Raw genomic sequence first — 22,318 nt, 5'->3', positions numbered from 1 at the left:
GATAAACGCTACATATACTCGTGGCTGGCGTGCCTTGTTGGTGACCAGCTGGCCATATATATGCCTCCACGGCAACTGAAACGCATGCTGCTAGTGCTATGCTAGCTTAGATTAGGCCAGTTGTTCGGCCGCCCTCGCTCCCTGGTTCTTCTCATCGCCTTTGACGCGCTGACGTGGACATACATTCATCACATGCATACAGCTAGCATGTATATACTCCTGTTCTAAAAGGTAAGATATTTTAGTTTATTCTAAATCAAAATAGCTTTAACTTTGCGAAAAAATATTAACATCTAATACATCAAACAAATGTGATGCGAACACGGTTAAAGAAAAGCAGTTACAAAATCAATGATGATATTATAGTCATGCTCGTATATATGATTATTTTGGACTTAAATAAAAGGCAAATTAAAGTTACTAGAAAACTTTAATAACCGTGGGCCTGCTCTGCTTCGTGTGGACCTGGGCCTTGCATTGTTTTTTCTGATAGGAACTGGGCCTTGCATTACGGGCCGGCCGGCTGAAGCCCAACCGCCTGCCTTCCCTTCCAGGATTCCTATGCATCTTCCGGAAGAAAGTTTCTTCCATATCTTCCGCTTTAAGATATGTGCATCAGTTGAAGCTAACGGACAGGACGAGACTAGGACGACGTCACGACGCGCTAATGCTATCTGGGTTGGCGTGGGGACCCCTCAAAAGGCAGGTGCGCTGGGACATTATTGGCTCACTTGAGTTTGAATTTCAAACTTTAAACTATTTTTTCTCTTAAACGGTGCATTCAATTTGGATTCTGTTTGAACCATCATCTCTATGAGAATTTTTCTAACAATTTGCAATCCCATATGATTATATGTTTTGCTTTTTTTAAATTTCAACATTCTAGGTGTATTAGCTCAACATTTTGGATATACTGTTTCAACGTATCTACATAAAATGTTAAACCACACTTGAAGTATTGTTGAATTCTGTATTTTGAAATATTGAAACAATATATACTACTCAACATTTACTTATTTTCTATTGTTGAAATAAGGAAAACTAAAAACCACTAGCAGGACGTCCGGATCATGGGAAAACAAATGAGAAAAATTGTTACGTTGGTGCCCACGACACAGGGCAGTGCACGTTGTCGTGCTTCAGCTGTCCTGCGTGCGCTGCTGGTCTACCACCATGCTCACGCTTTACCATTTGTTTGTGTTGGAATTTGAAAATATTTGGACGGGCTACGGACGCGAGAAAAGAAGAAACTGTGAGCCTACGGCGGCTCGTAGTTTATGGGCCTACTGTTGGGCCGTTAATGGATTAAAGATAGGAAAAAGTTCTTTCCGCCTCCCTCAACTTTGGACCGAATTTGTTTTTCCTCCCTAGACCACAAAAACGGTTATTTAGACTCCTCGAACTTCCGAAACCGTTCGCGCGACCTCCTTTGAGCGGTTTCAGGGTGACGTGGCAGCGGGTTTCTCTTTTTTATATATATTTATTTTGACTGAATCTTTGAAAAATTATAAAAAAAATCATAAAATAGAAAATCCAATTTTGTTGGACTCCACATGAGTAGATCTATGTAGTGAATACATTATATAGTATACTTTAGTATAATTTTTTTGCTATAATTTTATATATATATTTTTCTGTAATTAATTTATAAATACAGTTTCCGTTGTCTAATTATGGTGAAATTTTTATGGTAGGCTAATCTTTATATGGTGGAGCTGTAGTAAAAATTTTATGATTATAGGATCATGTGTGACTGAGATATAGATTTATCTAAGTTTATCTATTGATTCGTCTAAATTTATCTAAGTTTATATAGATAAATATATATCTCAGTCATACATGATCCCATAATTATAACATTTTTACTACAGCTCCACCATATAATGATTAGCCCACTATAAAATTTTTACCATAATTAGACAACAGAAACTGTATCTATAAATTAATTATAGAAAAATATATATAAAAAATTACAACAAAAAATTTGTACTAAAGTATACCATATAATATGTTCACTGTGTAGATCTACTCATGTGGAGTCTAACAAAATTAGATTTTCTATTTTATGATTTTTTTGTGATTTAATATGATTTTTCAAAGATTCAATCAAAATAAATATAAAAGAAAAAGAGAAAACCGCTGCCACGTCACCCTGAAACCGCTTAAAGGAGGTCGCGCGAACGGTTTTGGAAGTTCGAGGAGTCTAAATAACCGGTTTTGTGGTCTAGGGAGGAAAAACAGATTCGGTCCAAAGTTGAGGGAGGCAGAAATGACTTTTTCCTTAAAGATGTGTGTGTTAACTATCTTCTACAAGATAAATAGGTGCCCCCCTTCCCTTCTCTCTGATTTTTTTTTCTTTCATCTTTCTTGCGTCTCTACGCAAGGAGTAGAATCACACTTGATCATTAGCCTAAAAAACGTTAGTATATTTATTTCAAATATGATTTCGATTTCAAACGATAAACGCTGCATATACTCGTGGCTGGCGTGCCTTGTTGGCGACCACCTGGCCATTTTGCTAGCTGCTATAGGTCCACGTGTCCATATATATGCCTCCACGGCAACTGAAACGCATGCTGCTAGTGCTAGCTTTAGCTTAGCTTAGCCCAGTTCGGCCGCCCTCGCTACCTTGTTCTTCTCATCGCCTGCGACGCGCTGACGTGGACATACATTCATCACATGCATGCAGTGTGAAGCATGCATTGCAGGGTTTATGAATGAATGTCCACGTGCATGCAGCTAGCATGCATACACTCCTGTTCTAAAAGGTAAGATATTTTAGTTTATTCTAAATCAAAATAGCTTTTAAGTTTGCTTAAATTTATAGAAAAAATATTAACATCTAATTCATCAAATAAGTAAATTATTATGAATATATATTTCATAACTGATCTAACTATTCTCATTTAACATTCAAAGTATTATTTCTCTTTTCTATGATTTTGATCAAACTTATAATAGCTTGACTTTGGACATACCAAAATAACTTATATTTCATGATGGAGGGAGTACGATTGATAAATCTCAGTACGATTGATAAATCTCAGAGTATAATAAGGAACAAGCACAAATTAAGTGGAGTGCAAGCAATTTGTATATATGAACCAACGGAAGTGTTATGTATACTTATTCCGCCATTCGTAAATGTATCGTATACATGATGTTGTATTTGTAATGCCAATCTCCACATTACACTTTGACCGAATGTGATGCGAACACGGTCAAAGAAAAGCAGTTACAAAATCAATGATGATATTATAGTAGTCATGCTTGTATATATGATTAATTTGGACTTAAATCAACGGCAAATTAAAGTTGCTAGAAAACTTTAATAACCGTATCTTTTAAAAATTACAAAAGTTTAACTCCATGTTTCTAAAAGTTACAAGAAAATTAACGGACTATATTATAGCCACACATACATCTATATATGATCTATCTATACGCGGAGGCAGTTTCTGAAAAGAGAACTGCTAGAACCACATCATCAAGTCCCTGATGATCGCCTGCAGGAGAATGAGATGCAACCTGCCATTAACCAACGCATATTACTAGCATACATAGATGGCCGATAAATCCTAGCAGTACGCCTTGGTAATATAATTACTCTACTACTAACTGGTTTAAGACGCGCATGCCGGTGCGGCGAACCACAGCACAGCATCTGTCACGGGTTAACGAACTAAACAAGAAGTTATTTGCTGTAATTAGCTGCAGGTAGTGCAATGCAATGCAAGAAGCTACTCCTACTAGGCAGTTACGTACATTAATTAGGGTACTTGATTAATAAGCACTCCAGTAGGCAAGCCGGGCTGGCAGCAGGCAGCCACGGTTGCGTGGGCGTGCGGTGCTTGCCAATGCAATGCAATGCAAGCTTGCTTTCATTCCAATGGCGATGGCGCTGGTCGATCTGGGCTGGACGACGATGAAGGCGGGCACCCGAGCCACCAGTTTGCGCGGCAGCAAACGAGGCAGACACGGATCCCATCCATCCGGCGATATATATCATCTAGTCTAGAATATCTTGATCGATCGACGCCCGCCAATAATGCCGGAACCAAACCTCCGTGCATGTCTCCACCACCTGACAGCGCTGGCCCATCCGATCTCAGGCGTCCCATCCCATGCCTTATTCTTTAGGTCCACCCAACACAGGTTCCCCGAACACTCAACAAGGACCTTAATGCGCAGCTCCAGCTACAATAATGTCTGGTCTAGATATTATACAGTGTACTCTTACATTCATAAACTATTAGTCATATAATAAAACCTTAGTTTGTATATAGCGCCTAATTAATACAGATTTCTGCCAGTACTATTCCTGTTCAAATTAAATAAACCTATATAATATATCAACAAGGTTCAATGGCATTTCCTCCTGGTCACTGGTACGTCACTGAGCCAACAAAATATCTAGTAGTAAAGTACAGACCTATATCCATTGTTAGCAGTAATGCTGGGGTTTGTACCTGCCTACTTCTTCACATGTTTTCATTCCAAACATAGAATGTTTGTATAAACGGCTTCGTGGCCTCGCATGTAGCCACAAGTTGTTCATTTGCTAGCTGTTGCGTGGGCGTGCATAATGTTTACCAATAAGCTATGATCGTAGAGCAGATAAACATGGTCACTGCCACGTAACTTGTTTCCCTTTTGAGGCCACGAGTTAGGACATTTTAGACTGTCGTCTTGCGTCTACTCAACCGACGCCGCTTGTTTGTACGCCCACGTATACATTGGTTTCTTGTCTTGAACGAGAGGTAAGGGGGATAAAATGGAACATACTACTCGATCCTCATTTATCCATCCGCACATTTCCTGTTCCTTTTTGGCGTATTCGCACACAATTCTACCATTGTTTACCTATGTTAATTGCTCAAGAGATATGTATATAAGGCAGTGGCGTGTTAGCCACATATGGGTGGCCTGGTGGGAATGTCGTGTGCTTTCGTGTCCCTTCTGTCGTGTTGCCCTATCGTTTTCCTTGAGTCTGTTCCAGAAAGAAGCCACCTCTCTATTGGTCGCTTGTGGGTTTTGTTTCTTGCCTTGCAAGAGCTCCTGTTTCTCTCTCTCACTCACTGCATTCATGGACTCATCCCTATCTATATAAGAGGAATACCACAATGCCATATGAAAAATTCAAGTTCCGTATTCAAAGTCATCAGGATTATTCTTGGTGCTTTCGCAATCATACTTGTGGTGAGCTATGTTGAATTATTGAGAGGTTAGACTGACAGAGGTTTTGTTTTGTTTGAGTGAGTACCTCAAGATGAGGTCATCGCCGTCACCTTCATCATCGCCTAGATCCATTTTCAGGATCGAAACTAGTAAGTCGTTTCTATATGACAGTATATGTCTTACAATGTTCTTATATGTTACTAGCTTGGAAACTTTAGTTTTTCCTTTTTAGGAAGTTGATTGTTCTCTTAGCGATGTTGTTTTTTTCCTTTACCAAACTATATAGCAAATGCTGAAATGCACTGTAGAACAGTTTAATTTCGACCATGTGTTTGTGCTGCTGATAGTTGGTCTTTACCCTTTGAAGGGGTGTTTTTCTTGACGTACATCTTATTATTGATAAGCTCAGCCTTATTGATGTTTTTATCAAGCAATCAACTAGTTATACTTCAAGTTAATAAAACACTTGGTGTATTCAATTGATTTACGAAAATGCATGCTGGTCCATGTATACATAGTCAAGCTAGCTAGCCTTTTATGCAAGATCAAAAAAATAATCGAATCAAATACTGTGTGAACTTGTGAATATTCTGTAATTTGTCAAAGAGTTGAAGCATGTTTTTCTTGTTGAGTCCCCTATGCAAACTTGGTGTCAATGTGATAATAGTAGCTATCTACAGTAGCTTGCTACCCCTGCTTGTATGTAAAGCAACGGCATCATTTTCTAAAAAAAAAAACGAGTCTCAAATCCATTTCTTGACGCCTTCTCTTGCTGTCCATATATACCACACGTTTCTTTGCTTTGCCTTATTGCGTTGCTTGCGACGTGTGCTTGTTGCTCCATCTCATGTCTCACCTCCTACTCGGACTCGATCGATGCAACGCAGCTGATGACGCCATGGAGAGGAGCAGCTCCACCCCTTCCAGCACTCCGGCGAGGCAACCGCCGCGCAGCCCCCTCGACGTCGACGAGGAGTACGACAGCGCCTTCAAGTCCAAGTCTTTCCTCGACCTCTGGTCGCACGCGCACCGCCACCTCAGCCGTCAGGCCTTGTCCTTCAAGCAGTCGTCGTCCAAGTCCAGCGTCAAGGACTGCCCGCGCCACGACGACGACGAGACCGACACGGCGGGGGCCTTGGAGCAGTCCTGCTCCTACACCGTTCTTGATGACTTCGTGTTGGAGCCGAGCCCCGAGGTGCTCGTGCGGGGGCGGGGACGGGGACGGAGCGGTCGCCAGCTGCGGCGGCGGCGCCGCCGTGTGGAGACCCTGCTGATCGAGTACTTCGACGTGACGCAGGAGGCCTGCGAGGCATTCTCCGCGCTGCTCACCGCCATCGGCGCGGCGAGGCGGCACCACCTCACGCTCCGCCGGCTGCTCGCGCGGCTGGACGGCGGCGGCGGGGACGACGTCGCCGCCGCGAGGGACGCGATCGCGGAGCACGTCCGCCTCGACAACCCGCTCTCGCCGGGGTGCCTGACCGGGTTCCACGAGGTGCACGAGCGGTGCGGCCTGCTCGCCAAGCGCCTGGCCGCGGCGCAGCGGCGGCTCCGGAGGCTCGCCCGGGCGGTGCGCGTGGCTCGGGGCACGGCGGCGGCGGCGCTGCTGGCGGCGTGCGCGGGCGCCGTGGTGGCCGCGGCGGTGTTCGCGGCGCACGCCGTGGTTGGCGTGGGCGCGGCGGCGGCGGTCGTGGGCGCGGGCGCGGGCCCGGCGACGGCCGTGCGGTGGGCGGCGGAGCGGGTGAGCGAGCGGCGGTACGCGCGCGCGGGGGCGGCGGTGGACGCGGCGGCGCGCGGCGCGTACATCGTGGGGCGGGACCTGGACACGGTGAGCCGCATGGTGCGGCGCGCGCACGACGAGCTGGAGCACGGGCGGGACGTGGCGCGCATCGCGGTGCGCGGGCGCGGCGAGCGGCCGCTGCTGCGGGAGGTGGCGAGGGAGGAGGCGGAGTGCGAGGAGGACCTGAGGGCGCAGCTGGAAGAGCTGGAGGAGCACGTCTGCCTCTGCCTCATCACCATCAACCGGAGCAGGAGGATGGTGGCGCACCAGATGACGGGAGGCTTGCCGTCGCCGGAGGCGACGCCGTCCCAAAACTAACCTTGTGTTGACTGTCGAGAGAGAGAAAAGGAAACAGACCATTAGTCTGTCGATTGATCTGTTGTTAACTACTGTTCATATGATGATTGTAGAGTAGAGATGTGAATAACAATTCAGGCTGATTGAATCTTATATGTACAGTAGAGCACGAGTTTTTTTCGTGGCAGTTGCGTACAACCGTGTATAGAGTACAAACAACTACCAGTGAATGTTTCGGTGAAATTTAAATTTTATTGCCAAATTATACATGGGTTATACTGAATTACAAGTGAAAAAGAAAATATCATGATATACCCTATGTGAAATACTAGGTATCGCCACTGACCTCAATCGTATACAAAGGGAAATAGTTTTCCTTGTGTCTCCTTTCTGAATGAACTTGTTCTGACAGCATAGCAAAGTATAAGGTTTAGAAATCTGAATCGCATGCAGTTGCATGGTTTTTGAAATTTCATTTGTGAAGTTGCTAGCTCCCTGATCTCCAAACATTTGCAACCTGTCATCATCTCTAACTGAAGTTAGGTGTGACACTGCAGTTTGCACAAAACAAAAAGGAACGCCGACGAGCAACTGAATTGGAAAAACGCAGGGATTCAGGAATAAGCGGGAAAAAAAAAACACAAAATGGAGATGCGCGATATCGATCCCCGTACCTCTCGCATGCTAAGCGAGCGTTCTACCATCTGAGCTACATCACCTTTTTGTTTTATGAGAATTGTTATTTTATTGTTCTAATAACTCAGCCACCTAATACCTATATCATAAGCAGATTTGATTGCCCAACCTAGGTAGAGAGAGTGACATCAGACATTCATAACCAATGTGAGGTTGATCTTTGTTGGTGTCATGCAACCACTCAAGTTGAGTGGATCTTGTTTTTAGGCAGGGAGCATATAAACGACTGAATCAACCAACCAGTGACAGTGATTCCTTATATGTCTGTTCTCTGTAGCCTGTATAGTAACAGTGGAATGTCCCAAGTATTTGATCGGAAATTCTGCTTGTCGCCTGAACCAACACATATATAAATACTCTCAAGTTGATTATCAAGGATACGCAAGATTACACACAAGAAGGCGAAAGCGGCTAGTTGGAGAACAAGAAAAGGCCGGCGACGCTGACAGTACAAGCAGAGGCGCAGAGCAGAGAGATTCTGGGTGCTGGGCCGAGCCCTTACGCTTGGGCGGGCAGCTAACTGATCACTGATGATGATGATGATGATGATGGGCAGACCACCAGAAAGCACGCCACTGCCGACCTAGTTTATATTCATTCAAATTAGCTCTGCTCGGCCCGGCCATGACATGCCAATAATCGATCTACTTGAACTGCAGCCTGCTGGCGTAGCTCTGGCCGAACGTCCAGGACGGCGGCACGACGTCGGCGAACTCGATGGTCTGGCCGTCGTCGGTGGTGACCCGGAACGAGAGCCCTTGGCCGTTGAGGTAGGCCAGCGACTGCCAGTTGGCGCCCCAGTTCCGCGACATGGTGAGCCAACCGGCGGTGCGGGAGCCCCGCACCTCCATGGCCCGCACGGCGCCGGCGGCGGCCACGTTGGTCGGCAGCACGAGCTCGAAGTAGTCCCGGCCGGCCACCGTGAAGCGCACCCCGCCGTGGCGCCGGCAGGGCACGCGGCGGAAGAGCACGGGCACGATCCCGCCGCGGTAGACGCCGATCTTCTCCCACGCCGGCTGCGCCATGTCGAAGTGCTGCCGCGGCGGGTTGCACCAGCCGCCGTCGTCGGAGGGCAGCGCGTAGTTGGGCGGGCAGAAGTTGGTGGCCGTGATGGTGACGGAGGTGCCCCGGCGGCACCACTGCGGGTCGGCGCGCGCGTCGCAGGTGAGCTTGAAGCACCGCCCGCAGGAGGCGCCGTCGTTGAAGAGCGCCGTGCTCAGCGCCGCGTTCCGCGTCCCGTAGCCCTGCGTGTACAGGTTCCCGTACCCGCACGCGCCGCCTGCGGCGAGTCGGCGGCGTATCAGTCGCCGCCGCGATTCGAGAAGAAAAGGGTGGAACACCTTACGTACCCATGGTGCCGGAGGCGTCGCTGCCGCCGTAGAACGTGGCGGTGCCCTTGCTCCAGCCGAACGGCTCCTGCGCTCCGGCCGTCGAGGCGGCGGCGAGCGCGCATGCGACCACCACCAGCGCGACGGCGAGGGCCATCTGCTCTGGGTATGCTCTGTCTGCACGGCCGGCAATGAAGCTGGAAGAAAGCTCTAGAGGTGAGGTGAAGGTGAGCCGTGCAACTGCAGCTGCTGAGCACGACCATGCGGGGGCCTGGCCGGCCATGGTGCTTATATTGCTCGCGCACGCGAGAGATGGGCGGCACGTGCATGTGATGTGGCCGCGCAGCCTGCAACTGCGTGACTTGCGCGGTGGCAAAGCTAAGGACAGCGTGTACGGAGGAACAAGCTACGGCATGTGCCGCTGCGTCGTCTCGCCTTGGACTCTGATGGCATGCCATGCCAAGACCCAAGAGACAAGAGTAGGGCGGTGAGGCAATGGACCGTGTGCGTCAAGGGAGGGCGTGGCCGAGGACCGCCTCCGCCGGCCCCTCCGTCCATCCCATGTTCTGCTCGTCGGAGAACAGGGGATCCGGGGAAACGCCATGCCTGCGCCGACCGTGCCCTCCCTTTACTGCTTTCTCCGCTCTGCTCTGGCGTGATCGTGTTCAGGCTGGGGTTCGCAGCCACCGCTCTGCGTCCGCCACGAAACCACTAGAGGCCGTGCACTAGCAGCAGCATGGAGTGGCCTGTGCAGCAGGACGCAGAAAGGAAGGGAGGCGAAGCACATGGCCAATCCGAGACGAGACGAGCAGCCGAGCAAGAGAAGATGGACGTGAACCTGAACCTGAACATGGAGCACATGGACCCCCATCCGGAGCTCTGTGCCCCCCTGCAGCCACCGCAAATCGACAAGCTCCAAACAAGATCAGTCGGTTGGCGGATTGCATTCATTATACTCTAACGATTTCTCGTTTCTTTTTCTGGTGACATGAAAATAATCTCTTCCGTTCCGAGTTCTGATCCGCATGCACAAGGAGAGATTGAATTGGTGTGGTTGATTCAGACTTTCAGTTGCAGTGAAGGCTACTGGTTGTTGACCAAGTAGGTAAGATACGGATCGAGTGAGGTTCAGGCTTCTGCGATTGACTTCACTGCACTAGTAACATTTGACCTGAGAGTTCGCACGAGTTCAGTGTTGAGACAGCAAGAGATTTCCACTGCATATGCATGCCCGTTGCCTAAGAGCAACTCCAGCCGGGCCCTTAAATGGGACTCTATCTCTTGTTTTAGTCTCTCAGTAGAAAAAACATCTCCAACCGGGCTCCTATACGAACCCCCATTTTGGGGAGGCCACTAAATTTTGGTCCAGAATCCCTAGAACTGGAGGCCCTCTAAATTTAGTCACCCTGCTGGAGTTTGAAGCCCCTAAATTTTTATAAGCTGGCTCCTAAAAGTAATATAAGGGCTCAAATTTAGTCTCTCCGCTGGAGTTGCTCTAAGCAATGCTGCTGCTGCTTGGACGATTCACGCAGGCACAATGATTGCACGGCGCCGCTACGTGCTGGATTAATCTGGTACCCAAACGAAACAGGTTGAGTGAGATGCAGCTTTTGGCATGTTGAGATAAGATTACCTTATCAAGTTTTGCATATGCGGCACCGGGTCCAAACAAACCCAACGTTTGCATGTGTTTTTTTTATATATATCTGTACCGTTGAGAAATGAGGGCGCTGAGGCACATGCATGGAAATGCAGCCTCCAAGTTATCCCATTTCACATTTGGGGCTCCTGGATCCTAGCTTTTCAGTGAATGATTTGGATGTACTATATACAGGTTCTCTAACCAAATATCAGACTGACAAAATTGTTCCATTACCTATCAGGACCAAATTCTTCAGTTCAGTGGATGAATCTCATCATCAGAACAAAAGAATTACAATGTTCTTTTACATGAAGTAGTAGCCGTTGGATTTTTGTTTTTAGAAAATGGAAACGTATTCCATCCAGGCTCTGCACAAGAACACAATCCTGCGGGGGAATTAACCCAAATGTGAACAGTGATGGAGTGACTAGGCTTGTGGCTGGGAAATTGCGGTGCCTAGGCTTAGCAGGCCAATCAGAGGGAGGTAACATGGGTCAGCGGATAGACCATCAGCTAAGCTAAGGAGCTCATGCTGTTCCTTCAGTGATTGATTTGTAGTTAAGTCAACCGTTGTTTTCTTCAACCGTACCTATTGTACTTTCAAGCCCTGCGCTGACTTTGGTTTCGTACTAGTAGTACTTAGTTGGTTCAAGTCCACCGCACGTATTATCTTTCTTCACATTGCCGGTATTTGTTTGAGCTTACCGTTTTGAGGATTCTTACATGACTAGCATTAAAAAGTCGATGGTTATAGATTTTTGTTATTATGAAATATGCTTTCACAATATAGATAATTATCTTTATTTGAAACAATATAGTTTTATGAACATTTTTTTTGTCAAATTGACCCATGGAGACCATGCCGGAGTCTCAGTGAATTATATTTATGATCTGAGAAAGCATTTATGATTTTGTTTATCTCTTTCTTAGTCGTAGGTTTGTGCATCGAACACTATTTCTAAAGCAAGCTATGTTTTCTTGATCTGTCAATCGGAACACGGATAAATCAATCGGAATCCTAATCGGAACCTAGACAAATCAATCAAAATTCCAATCGGAACACGAACAATCAATGTATCGCACAATTACGGCACGACCTATACATGCAGTGAATGAACACAAAGTTGATGATACTACGTAGGTCTATTATATTATCCGTAGCAACACACGGTCACTGTACTAGTCTTTAGAATTCCTATATTGACCCATGAGAATAGTTCACATGTACTAATGCATTTGCCCTAATAAGTTACCTTAAATTGAGATGCACACTTGGTAAATACACACGTCAAAGGCTAAACTACTCTATCTTATCCTCAAAAAAAACTACTCTCCTGTCAGAAATATGTGGCCTTTTGGATATTAACATACTTATTGTTATAAAATTTTTATAAATAAATAGCAAAAGTCTATTTCTATGAAACTACATTTGAAGATAAATATACTTTATGATTTTTAAACTCAACACATAAAAGTAGCATGCAACCAAAATTTAGAACAGTTGACAGCTCCGCAAAGTCACTTATATATGATTGAAGGGAATGAATAATTGCTCTAGTTAAATATTTCAAACACTTAAGAACCAAGCAATATCTTAGCTTGTTAGTGAAGTGATTATTCACTCCCTCCAGGCTCCAGTCATAAATAATTGGAATCGACTTTTGTCATGCTGCGAGTCGTAAGCAACCTATCTGTTGACAATAGACATCTGTGGTGAGTGTATCTTTTTTTTTTTGTTGAACCAGAACAAGTCCTGCTTTTATAGAAAGCCATATAACGTTTCGATACAGGTTCTGTTGATCTGTAGCGAGTGTATCAATCTCAAGATCTGACAATCAAGCCTCACGTAGATACGTGTAGTGTGATTCAATGCATTCAAGAGGGTGATGAGAGCGCATGTCTACAACTGTATTTTGAATGGAAAGGAAAAAAAAACTCATATTATTTTGTCTAAGATCCTCCCGAGAATAGTAAAAAGATCTCCCATTAAACACTTTCCAAACTCGCTTGGCAGCATTCATAGATTCATAGCAGTACATATATCAGAGATCGATTTACCCCCATTTCGTTCCCGTCGAACACCAAATCCGGCGACCCTGCCGATGGGTGGCGCCGTGGCTGCGACGACCCCTGCCGTGCTTCTCTGGTTCCTCCAGCTGGGCGTGTTCTTTTTTTTTTTGAAAACTAGGCAGGAGCACTGCCGATGCATTTAAGGGAGGAAGCAGGAGTTAACAGTTAATACAAGAAGTTGTGATTACATAAAACAAATAAATCTTCTCGACTCATTAAGAAAGCGCTAAGACACCACCGGAGTGCCACAAGCTACCCTTCTAAGATTAACTTCTTCTCTGATCAGTTGAAAAACTTGTGGTGGCTGCAACGACTTTTGATCAAAGATCCTTCGGTTCCTCTCTTTCCAAATATTCCATGTAGTATATAGTTGAATCGCAGCGACTGATCGTTTCTGAACTAGAGGTAGCATCTCCAAGCTTCTCGTCCACCAATCCTCAAGCCCTTCATCTTGGTCCGCAGGTACTTAGATTATGCCCAAAGTCCAATTGCTTACCAGAAGCCAAACTTGCTTGGCGAAACTGCAGTACAAACAAAGGTGAGCCCCTGTTTCAGGTTCCTGATCACATAAGGCACAAAACGGTATTACACGGCCAATGCCTTGGCGTGTTCTTGGCCCTTGGAGTTGCTGCACTTGGCCCGGCAGTGCAGGGCGCAGGGGCGGAGCCAGAAATTTGTTTTTTTCATTATTAGGAGGGCCAACCATGCTAATTTATATAAAAATTTAATCAAAATTCAAATATTCAATGTAAATTTGGGAACCATAGGGGGCCAGGCCCCTGCCCCCTGTCTCCGCCCCTGGCAGGGCGGCTCCAGGGTTCATCACTACCAGTTCCTCGTAAGTCCGTCCAGTCCTATCCTGCATTTCTGCTGGTGTTTTCGGCCGTCGTTAGGTTCTGTTCGATCGGTCGGTCCTCCTCGGCTCGTCCATCTAGGCCTGCTAATGGGTTGGGTTGAAATGGATTTTATGGGGTGGGTTTTGAAATGGAGTGTGTTTGGATGATTTAAAATGGGTTGTATTAGTTAATGGGTGGGTCGGGGCGGGTTCTATATAAATGCGGGTTGATGCGGGTTGGGGTGGGTTGAAATGGATATTTTTTACAAAATAGTATAACTATATATAAATGTGGGTCCCACGTGAGGGCTGGACTCTGAAATTAAAACCACGTGTTTATATCAGAAAATTTTATCGAAATTGACTGAATTTTGTTGGAGATGACTCAGTACGACTGGCAGCTATTTTGTGCAAAGCAGTGTGGCTAGAACTACCTGTGGGCTCCACATGAAGAGCCGGACCCTGGAATTAAAACCTCGCGTTCACACTATAAAATTTTATCGAAATTGACTGAAATTTGTTGGAGATGACTCAGTACGACTGGCAGCTACTCTGTGCAAAGCAGCGTGGCTAGAACTACACGTTGGCTCCACATCAAGAGCCGAACCCTAGAATTAAAACCTCGCGTTCACACTATAAAATTTTATCGAAATTGAATGAAATTTGTTGGAGATGACTCAGTACGACTGGCAGCTACTCTGTGCAAAGCAGCGTGGCTAGAACTACACGTGGGCTCCACATCAAGAGCCGGACCCTAGAATTAAAATCTCGTGTTCACATTATAAAATTTTATCGAAATTGACTGAAATTTGTTGGAGGTGACTCAGTACGACTGGCAGCTACTCTGTGCAAAGTAGCGTGGCTAGAACTACACGTGGGCTCCACATCAAGAGCCGGACCCTGAAATTAAAACCTCGTGTTCACACTATAAAATTTTATCGAAATTGACTGAAATTTTTAGAGATGAGTCAATATGACTGACAGATACTCTGTGCAAAGTAGTGTGGCTAGACATATATGTGGTCCCCACATTAAGTGTAGAACCACTAAATTCCTCTGTATAGTAGAACTTATGGGTTTTTATGGGTTACCCGCTTATAGTGGGGCGGGTTGGTTAGAGTTGAAAAATTAACTAGCAAGTAGCAATGGTGGGCGTACTGTCTTTTTGCTTGGCAGATAGAGAAGGTTGTCGTCAGGAGGCTGTGCCGGCAGAGGAGCATCCTGACCGTGAACGGGCAGTTCCCCGGGCCGACCATCCGCGCGAGCAGGGGCGACGTCCTCGTCGTCAACGTCCGCAACCATGGCGACAAGAACATCGTCATCCACTGGCACTACTTCTTCCAGGCACAGGCTACCATACCATCCTTCGTCATGCATGGCGTCCACGCTCTCGTGCACCAACCTGCTGGCTGCTCATCTCGTGCAGGCACGGCGTGGACCAGCCGCGGAACCCGTGGTCCGACGGGCCGGAATACGTCACGCAGTGCCCCATCCAGCCCGGCGCCGCCTTCGCCTACCGCGTCATCCTCTCCCAGGAAGAGGGCACGCTCTGGTGGCACGCCCACACCGGCTTCGACCGCGCCACCGTCCACGGCGCCATCGTCGTCCTCCCCAAGCGCGGCGCCGCCTTCCCCTTCGCGCAATCTGCCGCGGTGGAGGAGACGCCACCCATCATCCTCGGCGAGTGGTGGCGGGACGACGACGCGAACCAGCTCCTGGAGGACACCGGCCGCGACGTCAGGCCTTCGGACGCCACCACCATCAACGGCGAGCCCGGCGACCTGTTCCCGTGCTCCACGCCCGGCACCGTCAGGGTGCGCGTGGAGCGCGGCAGGACGTACCTGCTCCGGGTGATCAACGCCGGGCTCACCAACGACATGTTCTTCGCCGTCGCCGGGCACCGCCTCACCGTCGTCGCCACCGACGCCCGCTACGCCAAGCCCTTTCCCGCAGACCACATCATGGTCGCCTCGGGCCAGACCGTCGACGCGCTCCTCCACGCCGCCGGCGGGCGGTACTACATGGCCGCGCGGACCTTCGCTTCCAACACCAACGTCGACTTCAACAACAGCACCGCCACGGCCATCCTGGAGTACGCGGACGCGTCGCCCGCCCCGCCGGTGTTCCCCGCCGCCCTGCCGGCCGTCGACGAGCGCCTGCTCGTGACGATGGCCGTGAACCTGCTCCCCTGCGCCGCGCCGAACGCGACGTCGTGCGCCGGCCCCCGCGGCGACCGCCTCGCGGCGAGCCTCAACAACGTGAGCTTCCAGAACCCCGCCGCCGGCGACATCCTCGGCGCCTACTACCGCGGCGCCGCCCGCGGCGTGTACGACGCGGACTTCCCCGACGAGCCGCCGTCCCGCTTCAACTTCACCGACCCGGGGATCCCGGCGGCGGGGCTCGTCGGGCCGTTCACGGAGCGGGGCACCAGGGTGAAGGTGCTCGAGCACGGCGCCGCCGTGGAGGTGGTGTTCCAGGACACGGCGGTGCTTGGCACGGAGAGCCACCCCATGCACCTGCACGGGTTCAGCTTCTACGTGGTGGGGCGGGGGCTCGGCAACTTCGACGAGGGCCGGGACCCCGCCGGCTACAACCTGGCTGACCCGCCGCGGCAGAACACGGTGGCCGTGCCCAAAGGCGGCTGGGCGGCGATCCGCTTCCGAGCGACAAATCCCGGTAGGTAACCATTTCTCTGAATCTGTACGGTCTCATCGGCTGCTATGGACTTACATTGCGAAACGGAGGGTGTGATCATTGGTGCTGCTTTTGCTTGTTCCTTCAATTCAGGGGTGTGGTTCATGCATTGCCACTTCGATTGCCACGTCGTGTGGGGAATGGACACCGTGTTCATCGTCAAAGACGGCAGAAATTCCTAGTGCACTGTTGCATGACAATAAAGCAAAGTCGCAGAAAATCGATTGTCCACTCTGACATGTTAGAGCGAATTTAGATCACATTATTTATCATTCATGGTTTCAGAGCATGATGACTGCAATTGACAACAAGTCTTGAAACTCTGCATACTGTTGCTATGGAGCATCGCAAGAATGTGTCAACTATACGTTTATTCGTATACGAAATATATATGAGTAGTATATGATCACGAAATGGCCCTCCCCTCATCAGTCACCACCAAGAAATTTCGTCTCCAATATACACGGCAACCTGCAAACCTAATCCTAATTCCAAAATCTGAACTCTGAATCGGAGTCGAGCAGTATCTGTATGTGTATATATACACGGCAACTCTGGAAGAAGAAGAAGAAGCCGTTGGCGAGCGTCAGACAAGGGCGGCAGCAGCGCCCAGCAGCAGAGGGAGCAGCAGGGAGATCCCTCCGCGCGAGCCGGCGGACGGCGGCCGCGGCACGGGCGCCGCGCCGGGGTACCCGCTGGTGGCGTCGTTCTGCCGCGGCGTGAGCTTCGTCGGCGCCGGCGCGGGGCTTGGGCTCCCGCCCGGTCCGTCCGCCACTCTGGCGTTCTTGTAACCTGCAGGTGATTGTCGTGTCAGGTCGATCGGATTCGGAACAAGACATTCAGAATTCCAGACAGGACGGTGGATTTGATTGAGTATGGTGATGCGGCGACGAGAGGTGCGTGGTCGATCTTACAGTCGAATTCCTGCCAGCCCAGGACGGACCTCTCCCGGTCGAACACTACTTTGAGCCCGGTCATGAAGTTCACTGCATCCATATCGATCAGGTTGGTCACCGTCAGTTCACTGCTCACACCGCTGGTAAAGGGGGAACAGCGGAGAAGGGAGCTTACGGCCGACGATGTTGATGGGGATGTCGTTCTTGACGACGGCCAGGCAGTAACCGATGGGACGGGCGCTGGCCCCGTCGGAGACCCCGATGATCGGGTCGGTGACCGGGAACAGTGCTCCCCCCGCCGCCGTCAGGCTCACCACCGGGAGATCCAACTCCCTTTGGTCAGGGCTGCACAGCAACCGCAGATGATCAGAGAGACGGTCGCAGGTCGTCAGAGCCAAGGGTCGGCAATGGTGGTTACGCGCGCTTACCTGAGTGTGTAGCAGTACTCGAAGGGGAAACGGCCTGCAGATCCGCTGCTGAAGTTGGCCCTCCTCTCGCGAATCCGAGAGTTGAACTGCAATCCAATCCAACAGAGATTTCATGCATGCTGAATCTTTCAGGTGCCAATCGACGCACAACATTCGACGAGTGGAGAAGTTTTTTACGTACACTGGTGCCGAGCGCCGTGTACTCCGGGTCGTTGAGGTAGGTTAAGGACGTGCCGGAGTCCATGACGGCGGCGAACTCCACCGGCGCCGACTCGCTGCCGACGTTGATCGTCGTGAAGCTCACGTTGTACGTCGGGCTGCAGAATATTTTATTTGACGGATCAATCAGCAAGCAAGTGGTTATGAGGTACTTAACAGACAGAGCAGCAACTGACTGGGTGGTCCTCGGGATGAATGGCGTCTCGGCTTGGCCGCGGCTGCCGGCGTCGCCGAAGTTGATCCGGCCAACGCCGTCGTCGCCGAAGCACATGGAGAAGCTGTCGGACGCGACGAGGCCGCGGGCGGCGAGCACGCTGGGCACGGACACCCTGTCCATGCCGAGCCCCAGCAGGCCGTCGAAGCCGCCGCCGTCGAGGAACGCGCCCGTCTGCACCCGCCCGCACCCGAACACGACGGGAGCCTGCAGGGGCTCCGCGGCGGCGCCGGGGCCGGGACCCTCCCGGGTGAGGTGGAGCACGTCCTGGACGAGCACCCCGGAGGAGGAGGTGTTGGCGGACACGTAGCGGACGCCGTACGGGCAGCTGCCGTTGGTGGCGGCGCCGCAGGCGTTGGGCCGGTCGCAGAGCGGGCTCTCGCACGTCACCGGCGTGCTCGTCGACGACCGCCTCGGGCTGTACTCGCGGAGCGGCGGCACGCCCTCCGCCGTGCCGTTGTTGGGCAGCGGCGCGCACTGCTTGCAGTCGCAGGGCACCCAGAAGAGGTCGCTGCCGGTGTCCAGCGCCACCAGGAACGTCGCGTTCGGCGTGCCCAGCGCCACCAACGCGTAGTACAAGCTGCAAACAAGTGGAATTCGATCGTGCCGTGTTCGTTCTTGGTGGATTGATGCATGGTTTCCAATTTATGATGCATGACCCGTATGTAGCATTCGTATTCCGATGAGACTCACAATCCGAGGTATTGGACGGTTGCGTTGCCATCACCGAAGGTCAGGAGTTGGTCGCCGGCGCCGGCGAGGCCGCGGCGGGCGCGGTCATGGCGGGAGAGCTCGGAGTAGTACTCCGGCGAGCCTTTAGCCGGCCACTCCGCGGCGAGGGCGTGGTGGCCCCGCGCCTCCGCCCAGCGCCGGACCACCGGGGAGGTGCGGTGGTGGAGGTCGAAGCCGACGAAGGACGCCGCCTCCCCGACGGCAAGACACGCCGCGACGGCGACGGCGACGGCGACGGCGACGAACAGGTCCTGGCGGTAGCGGTTGGAGCGAGAGCGAGCCATGAGGTGGAGAGACGTGCAGAGGCGGCAAGATGAGGATAGTGAGCTGAGGTTGGTGGATCGCTGAAGCTTACCCGGCATCCATCTTTAGACGGAGCAGCCAGCCGCGTAGAGCGAGCGAGGCCGGGAGGAGGAGGACCGGAGGGAGGAGTCAAAGTCTCCCCTCCCGTGTGGTGCTTTCGTCAACGGTGAGGAGCGGCGATGGAGATGGAGAGGAACGGTGAGCGGAGTGGCTTGGCCAGTTGGCCGGCGGCGTGTGGAGGACGGCGAGGTCCGGTCGTGTGTGATCGTGTCCGCCGGCGCCGCGTACGACTCCGTCGCGGTCGCGCTAGTCCTTGTCGCAGGTAAACATTTTACCTTAAGGTCCTTGTCTTTTCTACAATTTATGAGAAGCCCTTCAATCGGTGAAGATTAGATCACGCGACAGGGAAAATGAATTGGCATGATATTTTGTAATGGGAAGGACTTGTATGGTAAGCTGGGAGTTGGACTTGACACTTGGTAGCTTTGTCAACGTAGCTCTGTCGATCGTGTTGTCCCAGCATGTGAGTCTATAGGTACGGAATACGGATGATGCATGAAGCATGATCCTTCTCTGTTGCTGTTGCAACTAAGATTGTACATGTACCTACCCCTAGACCCCAAACCGACGAAGAAGAACATGCCATGATTCAATGAGGCACTTTAATTAACCGGCCGCCTTAATTAGCTTCAAGGCCAGTCGTTGGTTGATGTCAAGAGGTTACTGTAATAATTAAGCTAGCTGGTGTGGAATTTATATTGGAAGCTAGTAAGTGCTTACCTTACCTTCCGGTACGTCTTTGTTGACTACCTGCCCCCGGGCCCAACAGTACTGCCGTCTTGTCCACGGTGTGAGAGAGCGAAAGAACGCGGGAAACGACGGAAAAAGTTTGGCACCTCACGACCATATATGAGCCATACCTACCGGAAACCCGACATTTGCCGAGTGCTGAAGGTGTTGCCGAGAGCAATATATCGAGCACTCGGCAAAGTTACAATTTGCCGAGTGCCTACCGAAAGACACTCGGCAAAAAAACGACACTCGGCAAAGATTTGCTTTGCCGAGTGCCTGTTTACAAACACTCGGCAAACCTGTCTTTGCCGAGTGACACGCGGGCAGCACTCGGCACACAGCCTCACGTGTATGCTGCATACGCTCGCCGCGCCCGTTGCCTGTCACGGCCGTTATTGTTTGCCGAGTGCCCACAAGGGGACACTCGGCAAACACCTCTTTGCCGAGTGCCACGCAGGTGGCACTCGGCAAAGACTATCACGTCACGCGGCCGTTACCCATTGCCACGAACGTTACCGTTATCGTTTGCCGAGTGCCAGGTTGGGGCACTCGGCAAAGATTTATTAATGCCGAGTGTAATTATAATGGCACTCGGCATTCAGACTCTTTGCCGAATGTCCTCTTTAGCTCTCGGCGAAACACCAAAAAAATTTTCCCCAACACATTCCAAACTTTTTCCGTAGCTACACTATACAAAACACTGCATATTAGAATTTGGTACATTTTTTATTATGTTTACTATATTTAGTTAATTTATTTCCTTAAAAGGATATTTTGGGGATAATACAATTTTGAACTGCAAAATATAGTATAAATGAACTATAATGAATGGAAAAATGATTTTTATGTTATTTGGTCTAATTTGAGACATTTTCAAACAAATGAATGGGAAAGTTGAACATCTTGATCCTGAAATGGGACAAAGTGTGCTATGGACAAATTGGTTTTTAATTTATAAAATTCAAATGTAATCAGAAATTCTTAAAATTTGTCATGACATCATGGCTTCATACAGGGAGTCTATGCTAAAAATTTGAAATGGTTTTGGAAAAGTTGTCATGTATGTAGTTTATCAAACGAGGTATCTCCGAAGGAGTTTCAGATAACTCAGAAGGATTCTTTGAGATTTTGAGTCAGAGTGATGTTCGAGTTGGAGTTTTACTTGCATTTTTTTTGTAGTCATAAGATATGAAGAATTGTGTAATGTTAGATTTTGAAGATTTTTTGAATTCATTTGACAATTTTTATTTTTTTTCTCCGAACTAGAGTATTTAAATTGAATTTGAACTAAAAGTGCATGAAATAATGACATTTTTTTGCTGTAGCATGCTAATTTTTTTGTATATGCAATAGACTGCATAAATTGGTTAATGTTAAATTTCGGTTATTTTTCAAATTTGTTTTGTAATTTTTATTTTTTTGTGATGTAAAGAATTAGTTCATATAAATTAAAATATAGCTAATAATTGTGATTGAAATAATGGGAAAAAGTTTCGGTAAAGCATGAGTAAGAATTGTTGTGGCAATGAAATTTTCCATGATTTGAAGAAATTTGTGAAAATTTAAATTGTATTCAAACAAATTTCTGAAAATAAATTCAGAAAGGCCACTTTGCCGAGTGTCCAGTCAGGGCACTCAGCAAAAGTTTAGTATGCCGAGTGCCCAGATCTGGCACTCGGCGAACTTTCTCTTTGCCGAGTGCCAGATTGGGGCACTCGGCAAAGTCTGCTTAGTCGCGGCGCCCGCACACGCGCTCACACACACACAACAGACCAGATGCACGCACACGCGCCGCGCCCCTGCCCCCGCCGCCGCACCCGCGCCGCGCCCCCGCCCCCGCCGCCGCCGCCGCACCCGCGCCGCGTCCCCGCCCCCGCCGCGCCCCCGCCCCCGCCGCGCCCCCGCCCCCGCCGCCGCACCCGCGCCGCCTCCCCGCCCCCGCCCCGGAGGCCGCGGCCGCCCTCCCGACGACGCTGCGCCCAACGACGACGCCCCGGAGCTCTCGACGCCGACGCCCGGCCGGCCCCGGACGCCGGCTCACCGCCCCGGCAGCGGCGTCCCCGAGGCCCGGCTCGTCGCCGGCGCGCTGCCGGCTGTATCCCGCCCCCGACGCCGTCTTGCGGCCCCCGGCGCCGCCTCCGCACCTCGGGCGCCGCCCGCGCCGGCTCCCCGCCCCCGGAGGCTGCGCCCGCGGCCCGGCTCGCGGCTCCCGACGCC

The 22,318-nt window shown here is 49.9% G+C and overlaps 4 protein-coding genes across 5 annotated transcripts; 2 read left to right on the top strand and 2 right to left on the bottom strand.

Moving 5' to 3' along the window:
* The first annotated feature begins 5,166 nt into the window (after positions 1 to 5,166).
* Positions 5,167 to 7,483, top strand: LOC120705264 (putative UPF0496 protein 2). The gene is made up of 2 exons (XM_039989714.1): positions 5,167 to 5,327; positions 6,066 to 7,483. Exons 1-2 carry the CDS (start codon positions 5,270 to 5,272, stop codon positions 7,271 to 7,273), a joined length of 1,266 nt encoding a protein of 421 aa, XP_039845648.1. The 5' UTR covers positions 5,167 to 5,269; the 3' UTR covers positions 7,274 to 7,483.
* A 903-nt stretch (positions 7,484 to 8,386) lies between these two features.
* On the bottom strand, positions 8,387 to 9,433 carry LOC120705263 (expansin-A29-like). Its single transcript, XM_039989713.1, has 2 exons — positions 9,298 to 9,433; positions 8,387 to 9,227 (listed from the first exon to the last, which is right to left on the bottom strand). Exons 1-2 carry the CDS (start codon positions 9,431 to 9,433, stop codon positions 8,593 to 8,595), a joined length of 771 nt encoding a protein of 256 aa, XP_039845647.1. The 3' UTR covers positions 8,387 to 8,592.
* Positions 9,434 to 9,467: 34 nt separating this feature from the next.
* LOC120702292 (putative laccase-9) lies at positions 9,468 to 16,855 on the top strand. Its single transcript, XM_039986011.1, has 4 exons — positions 9,468 to 9,755; positions 15,000 to 15,151; positions 15,250 to 16,499; positions 16,611 to 16,855. Exons 1-4 carry the CDS (start codon positions 9,468 to 9,470, stop codon positions 16,697 to 16,699), a joined length of 1,779 nt encoding a protein of 592 aa, XP_039841945.1. The 3' UTR covers positions 16,700 to 16,855.
* Positions 16,856 to 16,862: 7 nt separating this feature from the next.
* On the bottom strand, positions 16,863 to 19,564 carry LOC120704512 (aspartyl protease family protein 1-like). 2 transcript variants are annotated; one of them, XM_039988934.1, is made up of 7 exons: positions 18,968 to 19,551; positions 18,237 to 18,854; positions 18,023 to 18,158; positions 17,842 to 17,927; positions 17,589 to 17,758; positions 17,432 to 17,503; positions 16,863 to 17,309 (listed from the first exon to the last, which is right to left on the bottom strand). In XM_039988934.1, exons 1-7 carry the CDS (start codon positions 19,366 to 19,368, stop codon positions 17,104 to 17,106), a joined length of 1,689 nt encoding a protein of 562 aa, XP_039844868.1. In that variant the 5' UTR covers positions 19,369 to 19,551; the 3' UTR covers positions 16,863 to 17,103. The 2 variants fall into 2 exon arrangements, with proteins under 2 accessions (XP_039844868.1, XP_039844866.1); XM_039988932.1 differs by having other exon boundaries at positions 18,023 to 18,854; positions 18,968 to 19,564.
* Between the last annotated feature and the right edge of the window lie 2,754 nt (positions 19,565 to 22,318).

The sequence above is a fragment of the Panicum virgatum genome, chromosome 4K (genome assembly GCF_016808335.1).
Source record: "Panicum virgatum strain AP13 chromosome 4K, P.virgatum_v5, whole genome shotgun sequence".
NCBI classification, from domain to species: domain Eukaryota; kingdom Viridiplantae; phylum Streptophyta; class Magnoliopsida; order Poales; family Poaceae; genus Panicum; species Panicum virgatum.
The sequence above is the reverse complement of the archived record's forward strand: the minus strand, read 5'-3'. Positions and strand labels throughout refer to the sequence as shown.

Bases quoted from the DNA above. Each gene is read 5' to 3' on its own strand.
- LOC120705263 (XM_039989713.1), bottom strand. From the start codon at position 9,433: ATGGCCCTCGCCGTCGCGCTGGTGGTGGTCGCATGCGCGCTCGCCGCC. The intron at 9,228-9,297 runs GTACGTAAGGTG...GACTCGCCGCAG, and splicing joins CGACGCCTCCGGCACCATGG to GCGGCGCGTGCGGGTACGGG.
- LOC120704512 (XM_039988932.1), bottom strand. From the start codon at position 19,368: ATGCCGGGTAAGCTTCAGCGATCCACCAACCTCAGCTCACTATCCTCA. The intron at 18,855-18,967 runs GTGAGTCTCATC...ACTTGTTTGCAG, and splicing joins ACCGTCCAATACCTCGGATT to CTTGTACTACGCGTTGGTGG. The intron at 17,310-17,431 runs GTAAGATCGACC...AATCACCTGCAG, and splicing joins GGGCTGGCAGGAATTCGACT to GTTACAAGAACGCCAGAGTG.
- LOC120702292 (XM_039986011.1), top strand. From the start codon at position 9,468: ATGAAGCTGGAAGAAAGCTCTAGAGGTGAGGTGAAGGTGAGCCGTGCA. The intron at 9,756-14,999 runs GTAGGGCGGTGA...TTTGCTTGGCAG, and splicing joins CCAAGACCCAAGAGACAAGA to ATAGAGAAGGTTGTCGTCAG. The intron at 15,152-15,249 runs GCACTACTTCTT...CATCTCGTGCAG, and splicing joins AAGAACATCGTCATCCACTG to GCACGGCGTGGACCAGCCGC.
- LOC120705264 (XM_039989714.1), top strand. From the start codon at position 5,270: ATGAGGTCATCGCCGTCACCTTCATCATCGCCTAGATCCATTTTCAGG. The intron at 5,328-6,065 runs GTAAGTCGTTTC...GATGCAACGCAG, and splicing joins CATTTTCAGGATCGAAACTA to CTGATGACGCCATGGAGAGG.